This window comes from Ictidomys tridecemlineatus, chromosome 14 (genome assembly GCF_052094955.1).
Source record: "Ictidomys tridecemlineatus isolate mIctTri1 chromosome 14, mIctTri1.hap1, whole genome shotgun sequence".
Lineage (NCBI taxonomy): Eukaryota > Metazoa > Chordata > Mammalia > Rodentia > Sciuridae > Ictidomys > Ictidomys tridecemlineatus.
Window position 1 is genome coordinate 44,180,843 of NC_135490.1, and position 11,770 is coordinate 44,192,612.

Sequence of the window (11,770 nt, forward strand, 5' to 3'; positions counted from 1 at the left end):
TAATGTGACTATCTCCCATGGAACTTGTCTTTATTTGGATTAACCCCTTTTTTTCAGATATATCTATTAGTTAAAAAAAAAAGATGTTTGGCTAGATATCCTTCCTGTGAAATAGTAAAAAATTTTAAAATATTCTGCAGGGGGGAAATATGAAAGAAATAAGGACTGCAAATAATCTTTTTAACAGATTGGTTTAAAACATATTTGTAGTTTTCAATTGCCACTCCAAACATCTCCCATTTCAAAGTTAATTTTTGTCATTAACATATTTCTTGAATTATATGGAATAACAAACCCCAGGGAGAAAGGATGGATCCTGTGGGGAGAAGGCAAACGAGGGGCTCTGGGCTGTGGAATTTCATCCTAGTATGAATGGGTTTCCAGGTTTTACAACTGTCTTCCTGATTTAGGCTTTGAACCTTCACTAGTTTCCTGACCGCCCAAGTCTCTAATTTTAAATCACACTAAACATTCTGCTATGATTAACTCTCATTAAAACCTATAAAAAATAAACCCCTCTTGAAACCAGTTGCCATTTTTTTCCCTGAAAATATCCCATTCCACCACTGCATAATAAAGACAGCTTGCTGATCTGTGGAGGTCTGCTCCCATTTCAGTTATTTTTGGTTATACTTCTAAACAACACAACAGAATTGGGTAAGGAATGGGGAAGAGGGATGACATTATATTTTAGGATTTTTCATTAGAACCCAATAGTTTCCTTTTTTTAGAAATACTATAAAAACACATTAATATATGGTATGAAGAGTTGATTCAGAAGCTAGCGAATATATTAAAAGATGCAAATACATTAATACTACTATTAATATTATAGTTTTACAAACATATTATGATCCTATTACATTTATTTTGACACAAACTAAAATTATAATTATATTATTACAGATTATGGTTACATTATCACTAACAGTATTTTCCTTAATCCAGGATTCAAAAATTGGATAGAAACAAATTTTTACCTTAAAATCTGGAAAACAGGAACAAAGCAAAATAAGTTCAGTGTAGGAACATTTATTTGTACTTAAAGAGTTTAACAAGTTGAAAACATTTTCATTTTAGCAAAAGAAAGGATGGAATTTTGCCTCTGCTAAATAGAATGAAGGCTTCCTTTGTGAGATCCACTTTTCTGGCATTTAAATTATATTGACTTAAAGATTTAATAATTGCACCAAAATATAGGAATCAAAAAAGGAGAATACAAAGATGATAGAAATGTTGAGATAATAGGGCTCAGTGAGATCATAGGTTTTAATCACTTGTTTTTTTTTTCAATTTGAGGAAGTAACTTTTATGTTTTAGTTATTTGTTGTTCAAAATATTTTCACATATGCAAGTTTATTAATGTTTGGGGGAAATGTTAGAGTGCAGTAGAAAAGAAATATGAAACCAAGGAATCAGAAGGGTACGACACTTATTAAAGATTAAATAACTCATTTGAAGCAGCCAATATGCATTGGTATAAATGTTAATGACCCCACCCTCGCTACCATCAAAATTCATATATTGAAGTTTTGCCCTTATGGTGATGATATTAAGTTATGGGACCTTTTGGAAGAGTTTACGCTACAAGGTCAGAGCCCTCATGATTGGGATTAATGCCCTTATACAAAAGCCCCCCAGGGAGCTGCCTTGCCTCTTGCATCATATGAGAGCCCAGAAAGAATCAGGCACCATCTATAAAATAGAAAGTGAAACCTCACTAGACATCAAATCTGCTGGAACCTTCATCATGGACACTCCACTCTCCAGAACTATGAGAAATAAATAATAAATTAATGTTTTCTGTAAGTTTAAAGTATTTTTTAGAGCATCTCAAATTCATTAAGATACCATAATAGAAGAATCTCTGTATTCAGGTCTCCTATTCCATGATAATGGTGACTAAGCAGGTACCATGTTGAGACCAGCCTCAGCAACTTAGTAAGGCCCTATCTCAAAATTAGAAATAAAAAGGACTGGGAACATGCCTCAGTGGTTCTGAATTTTACCAGAGCCTCAGGTGGAGACATGGGAAATCATTGCTCAATGCCTAAAATGCCTTAAATAGTTCAGTCAAAATATCTGAAAATAAAATCAGTAAAAGTTTTTATTTTTTTGTATGATCTCACTTGAGACTCAACACAACTCCAAACATGGGTACTGCTGCCTCTTGTTACTGAAAATGAAGGATCTGATACAACTCGGGTTGGAGGAGGGAGTTCATAATATACTTTTGAATTTAAAGATCATGAGGAACTTTTAAAATATTTTGAATTTGTGTTTAGATTAGCTGATGCCTATATTTTAGAGAGCTCTATGATAATGACTATGGATTGTTCTTTAGGCCAAAGCATGCATTGGACACATTATCTAATGGTAATTGAGGAAATGCGTAATCACATGATAAATAATATCCAAAAAACCATAACGAGTGGGTTACATTTAATGCTTCCCAGTTACATTGAGGATTATAAAGTGTAATTAATTTTGTCCATTTGATGCTGCTTTCTTCATCCAGGATAAATTGTATTCTTGTCCCTTTTATTTATAATGCCACCTGTATCATTATATTTGATATGTAGGAATGCCTTCAAGAGGGCCAATGGCTTTTACTCCAAGTACGTTAAGTGTTCTCAAAATTACAAGTTCTTGGCTTTTCTGTTTGTTTCTTTGTTTGTTTGTTAGTTTTTTGGGGGGATGCTGTGATGTAAAAGAGACAGACAAAACAATCTTACAAAATAGCAGAAGTTGCTTTAATGACTTAGTGCTACACTTCTTTGCAGAAGGGCCTAACAAGTTTTGTGTGTGAAATCCAGCCACTGAAAGGACAAGAAATGGTCTCTGCTAGCCAGAACAAAGGCTAACATTGTGAGATTTTGCTGGCATGATACAGAGGTTTCAAATAGGAGTTCTGGTCAGAGCGATGTAAAGGAAGTGCTTCATTAGCTATCATAGTGCACACCTCTCAGGCTTGTACCACATGGCAGTGGGTAGCAAGGGCAGGGACCTAAAGAATGAGCTATTCACTCGGGTTTCATAGTCTTGCTCTGTTTCAGCCTTTTGAGTTGACAGCTTTCAAGTTAAGCATGGAAGCCTCTAAAGAAACAGTCTTACATTCTTCAGTGATATAGTTTGTTTTGGAAAATGCCTATCTCAAATAAGGAGATAAAATAAGTTTAGCCCATGAGCTCGATTTATTGCATTAGCTGTCTTCCCAGAGCATGCTAACTATTTTTATGATTACTTTGAACATGTTTGTAAAATATTTTTACAGTCTTCCTAAACGAAATTATTTAGTTGCTATGTCATTCAGTCCTCTGCAATCATATAAATATTCATTTTACAATGAAAGCTGACTTCATAGAAAAAAATATGGTAAAAATGCTGTACAAGATATTGAGTAGTAGAAAAATAATTCTTCATGGTAGTGTTCAGGAAAACCACTGTGAATTCCAACTCCATCATCTATAGCCACAGGTTCCTGTACCTTGTCCCAGACTTGAAACTACATAACTCAAATTCAAATCAATGGCGATATTTCTGGATTCATTTTATATATTTTCAGCCCTTTAAAGGGAATTACATTCTATTTAGATTCATTTTACATTATTTCCTAAATTCCACTAATATTGTCGAAAGGCTCAGACACCTAAATGCCTAAAATTGCATAATGATGTTGAAAGTCTTTCTGAATTTTAACTACAATGAAGAGGAAGTAAATAAGGCAGATGTGTATTTAGGCCAGTGACAGAATACTTAGACATTATGTTTTCATCACACTATTTTAAAAGTAGCAAAAGCATCATACAAGTCAAATTCATATACAACATTACTTGTCATTAAAATGCATTGATACCCTTAACTAACTGAGCAATGTATGACTTACATTGTGAATTTTGAGACCAGCCTCAGCAACTTATTAAGGCCCTATCTCAAAATTAGAAATAAAAAGGGCTGAGAACATGCCTCAGTGGTTCTGAATTTTACCAGATCCTCAGATGGAGAGATGGGAAATCATTGCTCAATGCCTAAAATGCCTTAAAAATCCTGAAATAGTTCAGTCAAAATATCTGAAAATAAAATCAGCAAAAGTTTTTATTTTTAGTTATTTTAAAATAAAAATAATGCTTTCTTAAAATAATTTGTTATTTAAAACTTCAGGTATGACCATAGAGTTACACACAAAGCCCCCCATGAACCTTCATCTAAGACAGAGGTGATTTTTAATTAATGGTAGATTCCTATATTTAACAATTCTGTTTTACTCACTCAACAAATCACTAGTAGTTTTATGCTAAAATTTACTCCCAAAATGGACTGTTTAATTAACATTTTATCTGGTTTCCACAGAATTGTATCCACTACCCAAACTAAATTCTTATGATGCAGTTCTAACTGCTAGTATCTTGGAATGTGACCTTATTTGTTAGATAAGGACTTTCTAAAGACAATCAAGTTAAAATGAGATAATTACCATGGACCTTAATCTAATATGACCAACATTCTTAAGAAAAGGGGATTCAGACATAGAGACAGGCATGGAGGAAAAACAACATGCAGAAATAACCATGGGGAAGCTACAAGTCAAGCAGATCATTTTCTCAGAGCTATCAAAAGGAACGAAACTTGCTAATTTCTTAATTTCTTGGTAAGTCCCTTAAAAAGAGATAACTAAAATTATGATCATTTTACTTTATTTTATTTTTTGGTACTGGGGATGTAACCCAAGGGTGCTTTACCACTGAGTTACAGTCCCATCCCCAGCCCTTTTAATTTTTTGAAACAGGGTCTCACTAAGTTGCTTAGGATCTTCTATATTGCTGAGGCTAGCCTCCAACTTGGGATCCTTGTCTCAGCCTCCTGAAACACTGGGCTTATGGTTGTACATCATTGTGCCCAACTTCATTTTTTTTTTAATTCTAAAACATATGTTTGTTAAAATCCAGACATCCAGAATATGTCTAGGCTCTAACTCACAAAACTTTTTTAATAACTATTGTAACCTTTTCAACAGTTACATAAAAATCCCGTGTCTATAATTATTTAGGAAAAAAAACTGGGTAAATCTCACATATTTAAAAATTATTTACAAATAAAAACCCACTCCATTTTCAGGTTTCAATTTTATTTAACCTTATTTTTTAAACATGAAAATCTGAGCTGGGCATGGTGGCTCATGCCCATTATTCCAGCAATTTGGGAAGCGAGGCAGGAGGATCGCAAGTTTGAGACCAGCCTCAGCAACTTAGTAAAGCCCTATCTCAAAATTAGAAATAAAAAGGGCTGGGAACATGCTTCAGTGGTTAAGTACCCCTGGGTTCTATCCCCAGTACAAATAAATAAGTGTATTAAATATATAAAATAAGAATGAGAACCTGGGTAAAATGAATGATACTCTGGAAATGTTTAAAGAACATAGGTGGAAACTTTATTTAATATATATTTTTAAATTTTTTTCAGTTGTAGATGGACACAATAGCCTTATTTTATTTGTCTATTTTTATATAGTGCTGGAGATCAAACTCAGTGCCTCATGCATGCTAGGCAAGTGCTCTGCCCACTGAGCCACAACCCTGGCACCTATTTAATATTTTTAACTGGAGAACTTTTTCTTTGTTAACTTGTGAATTTCTTCAATATTCTAGCTACTTATTTACTTTTCTACCTATCTACAGAGTTTTGCAATAATACCTTCTTATCGGACAATTTTATATAATGCAGATAATTTTGATCTCTTGTTTTTGTAAGTTCAAAACATTTCTGAAGTATGAGAAATTTTTTATATGTTTTGCAAATCGAGACAAAGAGAAATATCCATTTTTAAAAATGGTTAAGATTATTAACTTCACTATTAGTTTATATTGTGTTGGAGGTATTTCCTGAAAAAAATAAATAAGATGAAGCAATTAGAGATACAAGAATTAGATGGGCCAGGGTATAACTCTGTTGTATTGCTTAACTGAGCATGCTTCAGGTCCTGGATCCAAGTCCCAAAACAAACCAAAAATGTTTAGGAATTAGAAAGGAGTGGTTTTCTTAACTATAGATAACATGATTGTATATTTGAAAAACCACAGGGGGAAAAATCATTGAAAAAAAAATTTGGGAGACATAGGTAAGTTGGGTGTGCCTGCAAAGGAGATAAAACAGGGCATGCTATATACTGATTTGATGGTGTTTACACAACTTTCACATGATTACATGAGCCAAAATTCATAAAACTGTACATCAAGAGAAACAAGTCAATTTCAATAGGAGAATGTCTTATAAAATATAAAATAAAATAAAATAAAATAAAAAGTTACTACAAATAATCCAAGAACAATTAGAAGAAAGATTGATACATTTGAAAAAAATGAAAAAAAAATCAAACTTTTGCATGGCAAAAAATAGTAGTGTAGACCAAATAGAAAAGAAAGATGAAATAGCATTTCAAAATTATGTTACAGAAAAACAAATGATATTTTCACCATATGAAGTGCTTTAAAAGAATTGACAAGAAATGCAAGAATCCTATGGAAAATTGAACAAAAGAAATGAATAGGCAGTCTACATGAAGAGAAAAAGAAATCATGTTTGATCACGAGATCAAGAGATCAAAATTCAGATCATGATCTATGACTCCCATATTTTTTTCAATGATTTTTACCCCTGTGGTTTTTCAGTTTCAAATTCTATTAAGCTATTTTCTACCCATTAGATGGGGGCAGAAATCCATAAATTTGATTATATATCCTGTGGATCAATCTGTTGGGAATAGGTGCACCCCTTAGAAGAATTTAGCAATACATAGAAAACTATATATGCCTTTAATACTTTGATCTTGTAATCTCAGACTTAGGAATCATCTTGAAACTGTACTTCCAAAGACATAAAGGAAAATTTGATTTTTTTATGATGGCAAAATGCCAATCAAAACAAGCAAATCAACTGTGACAAATTCCTATAAAGGAATATTATCCAGTTGTAGAGAGAAATGAGAAAGATATATACATGTTGATGTCATGTGACATCCAAAATATATTTTTAAGATAAAAACAGAGTAATGTGTAGAATATGTTAAGCATATTTTTTAAAGAAAGGAGGACAGAGTTTGTTTTTTTATTTATATTTTAAAAAAACTAACAATCAATCTTCAAAGTAATAGTCAACTCTAAGAAACATAATGGTATGAATGAAAGACAAATGTAAAGGACCCCATCCATATAAGAGAAGCCTAATATAATAAGATTTTCCTCTCATGCACCATATTGGGGAGGAGAAGAGGGAAGGAAAAAATTGTGTTAGTTTAATTTATCATTGACTGGGCACTTGCCACAATAAGACTGACTTACATGGGAAATGTCTGTGATATTAATTACCAGGTGAATTCTTAACATATCTGGTTATCCAAGTGGATGAGTACTTGTAAGGAAAATTACATTAATAAGAAAAAATGCAGCATATTCTTTGCACATTTAAGTTTTGTTTGCATAATTTTGCAGAAACTATTTCAAAGTTAATAGATATTTACTAATCCAAAAATAAATAATTCTGTAACAAAGTTATTGGGACACTGAAATATTGCTATTGAATTTTCTGAGGATATAAACATTTCTTCTGTTAACTCATTGATTTTTTTTTCTAAAAGAAGCAATAAAATGTTGAAAATATTATATTGCATTTTTTTCCTGTGAATCTTGATAAGATCTGCCTTTAGTACAGTGAGTGGGAGTGATTTGTATCAGTTTTGAATAAAAAGATTTTGAGATAAGATAGGAAGTAGTAATTCTACCTCCTTTCCCCTTAATGCTTTTCTATTTAAAACTGTCACTTGAAAGAACCAAAAAATTAATTTAAAAATTAATGTATCATGCTTGTTCATAGTTCTTTCAACAATCTCTTAGTAATATAGAATATATATTTTTTTGTCAGTACAGCAAAATGGTCTGAGTTTTTCACATACACATCACCGACAATTTTCACTTACAAAAAAGACAGTAGGTAGATATCACCTTAATTTCATAGATAAAAAGAAGTAGCATCACCTTTTAAACTTTGCTCAGAAACAGAGTTGAAAAGTTAATACTATATGATTTATATAAAGAGTAATAATTTCTATGTTTAAAATCCACTTTGACCTCTATCTTCATGAATATTATTGGATAATGATAGCACACTGTTGAGCTATTTTTCTTCCTTAGATAACACAGTCATTAGAGTTCTTAAACTGTCTACTGGGTCTTGCTACTTTTAAAGAAATTGATTAATTGTATAATGTCCCACCCAAATTTATTGGCTCCTGGGATAAAGTTACTTTTTAGATATAAAGAGAAATTTACAACACCAGTTTTTTTAAAAGGGAGATTACTCCATAATTTTAGGATATGAAAAGATAGAAATATACCATATTTGAAATATAGTTGATGTTATATGAAGAAAACGATTCTAATTAATTCTGTGTAAATATGAATATGTAAAATGTTCAGAGAATGAGGAGGAGTTTTTGAAGTCAAAATGATAAAAGAAAAACTTGAGTCTTGATGGATTCCACTTGAACTACTCACAATTATCTGCACTTTTTTTTTTTTTGTACTAGAGTTTTAACCCAGGGGTGCTTTACCACTGAGTCACATTCCCAGCTCCTTTTATTTTTTGAGACAGGGCCTCACTAAATTGCTGAGGCTGGCCTTCAACTTGCAATCCTCCCAGCTTCCGAAGCTGCTGGTATTAGACATATACAACCACAACCACCTGCACCTTCTTTTTAAAGTCTAACTATGTGATAAAATAGAATTTGAGTTGAATAAAAGAAGTTGGAATCTCCCTTAACTTTAGTATGAAGTTGGCTCATATTTGAGAGCCGCTTTTTAAATATCCCACATTTGACAAAGTTAGTTATTTGGGAAATGTTAAATATATCTGGGTCAAAGTGAATCCCCCCCACCACGCCCCCAGGGGAGGGAGAGAAGGAGAGAGATAGAGACAAAAAGTTTATTCCAGATACTTAGACTAGGTATTTATTAAGACATAGGAAAAGTCCATCTCCAGAGTTAGCATTTTATAATTCCTGAAAATTGTTAACAAAACTACCTTTTTTGTTTGTTGTTGTTTTTAAAAAAAGATATGTCATGGGAAACAGAATAAATTTGAAGTTTCAGGGAAGAAAAAAAAATTAGATTTTCTTGAGCTGTTAGTACTTACTCCACTGGACCCCAGCAAGATAGTGTTTATTTTTTCCACATCAGTCAACTCATTGATTCCGCAGAGATCTACTGAATGGCTACAATACCTCTGCTGATTGCTGGTCATTAGACCAGCCTGCAACACTGACATGGCTTCGGCCTTATCCAAAAAAAAAAAAAAAAAAAAAAAAATCACACAAACACAAACTGGAAACTATAAGTCTGTAAAGTGTTTGGGGCAGGGGTGGGCATGAAGCCCTCCCTGCGGAAATGCCACTTGAAGGAGGAGTAATTGGTCATATAAAGAGTATTGACTTGGCAGAGGGGAACCTGCCTGCACAAAAACCCTGAGAAACTGATCTGGGAAAACTTCCAGGTACCAGAATGCTGCAGCTCAGAAAGTCGTGCAAGAGGTCGCACAAAATGGTTTCAGTATTTATATAATAAACATCCTCTATAAATAGGTAATCATATAAAACAGACAGGTTTTCGCTTGGGCATTTCAGGGAGCACTTTTTGTTTTTAAAATCTGTTCATTTAGGATTTGTCCCTGTCTTTGTTAAGACTACAAAGGTGTAACCAGTGTGACGTCACTCACTCGCCGTCCCGAAGCAATGAAACTTGCAACCTTCTCCCACTGAATCAGTAGTTAAAACACTACTGAGGAGAAGGCAAGAGCCCGCACTTAAGTGGGAGACCCAGAACCGCTCTAGCGGAGGTGGAGCCTAGGACGCGGCCACTCACTGCGCATGACCAGCGCACGTTGCCAAGGCAGCGGGGAAAGGCGTCACCCGGAAGTTAGGGCCGCTGAGCTGTTGGCGCCGAGGCTAGGGCCGGTGGGCTTGTCCTTCACTAGTTCCTGAGATGATCCTGACGAAAGCAAAGCAGATGAGAAACCGATTCTGAAGCAATGTGATATCCATCTGCCCAGAAGTCTGGGAATTTAAAAAGATCAACGAGAATTGGTTCAAACCGATGTAAGTGCTATGGCTCACCTTTCTGATGAAACGGCGGGGTCCTTTACTGATGAGGTAGAGAGTTCTGATTCTCTCAGTCCCTCTGGGGGACAGCAGTCCTGGCCCAGCTCCTCTGGGACAGAACCGGATGATGGAAAACTGGCTGCAAGCTTGCAAGAACAAACCAAGCAACCCGAGCTTTCTGATTTCAAAAATGACGAAAAGAAGTTGACTCAAAAATGGATCCACTATCTCAAGGACAAAAAAACCAACTATGAACAAAACCAACCAGAGACTAAACTTCAAACAGAAATCAATGGACTGTCCGACGAGGAACTGAATGCCCTGCAGTCTTTTTGCACCACTAAGATAAACTTGATCCATCAAAGAGTGGACTCTAAAAAGAAGAGCAACAGACACAAAAAGCTGCAGTTTAGATGCGATCCAGAGCCTTCAGAAATCAATGCCTTAACATGTACTGTTCCTGATGAACTTTTAAACAGAATGTATTTTGAAAACGTGAGGACAACACTAAAACAGGTGGCATCTGCAAAGCAACACATTACTTCACAGTGTCCCAACTGTATTAGGAAAAAAGCAGAGCTGGCTCAGTCTACCTTCCTAAAGCAAAAGAAGACTTTACTGGAGTCAGTTCTCCTCCAAGAGAAAGTAGATGAACATATTCATACCACAGACTTTCTCACCCATGTTGGAGAAGCACATCAGGGTCTTCCCAGGCTTTCAGATGACCCTAAAATAATCTGGAAAAGACTGAAAGAGAAAACTCAGACTGGATACTCCTGTTTTGAAAGGTCAGATACCAAGCACAAGTTGTAGCAAGATGGAAATAGGACTTCATTCACCTTTTTTCCTCTACCACTTCTCAAGTCTCTTACCCAATCAAACAGAAGATGGTGATTACTAATGATAACATGCGATGTGGATGTGTGTAGATATTTCTGTTGTTTTTTATTTAAGTAACTGGCATTTCTTGGAAACTAATAAGGATTTTTTATGCTATCTTTCTAGATTTGAGGACTAAGAACTTCCCATCCAATACGTTTTTCAGATTACACAGGGCAACGTTGTAGTTGGAATAATTACAAAAATTTTTTACAACAATATAGGAGTGATATTGGTACTTTGGATTAGGTTGTTGATAGTACAGGGAGAAAGAAGTACAGAGATGTAAGAGATACTTAGGAAACAATAATTGTTTTGGTGATTAAATGGTAATAGAGATTTAATAAAAGATAAATGTTAAAAGTGTTAAAAAGTCTTACCAAGGTTTTGATTTGTGTACCTGTTTAATAATTAATTTCATTAAGATGGGACTACTAGAATAAAACCATGTTTGATAGAGTAATCAAGACTGTAATTACTTGCACATAAGTAGTTTGAGGTGTATTTGAGGCATACACATTCAGAGTTTGAGGAAATGTTATTTATACTTGTAGTCTAGAAGAAGAGTCTAGAGATTTGAAATAAATGCCATTCCATTGGCATTTATTGGAAATTGAAGTCATAGATGTGGTGAGCTTCCCTGGAAGAGAAGAGAGGTAAAATAAAAGCAGGGTCAGTACCAACTCCTGAGAAATACCAATAGTTAATGGCCAGGTAGAGGAGAATAAACTTGCAAAAGAGTTTAGA

The 11,770-nt window shown here is 34.2% G+C and overlaps 1 protein-coding gene across 1 annotated transcript; it reads left to right on the forward strand.

Moving 5' to 3' along the window:
* The first annotated feature begins 9,941 nt into the window (after positions 1-9,941).
* Positions 9,942-11,390, forward strand: LOC144370602 (uncharacterized protein C8orf48-like). The gene has a single exon (XM_078031356.1). It carries the CDS (start codon positions 10,151-10,153, stop codon positions 10,955-10,957), a length of 807 nt encoding a protein of 268 aa, XP_077887482.1. The 5' UTR covers positions 9,942-10,150; the 3' UTR covers positions 10,958-11,390.
* Positions 11,391-11,770: the final 380 nt, after the last annotated feature.

Coding starts and splice junctions, on each gene's coding strand:
- LOC144370602 (XM_078031356.1), top strand. CDS start 10,151: ATGGCTCACCTTTCTGATGAAACGGCGGGGTCCTTTACTGATGAGGTA.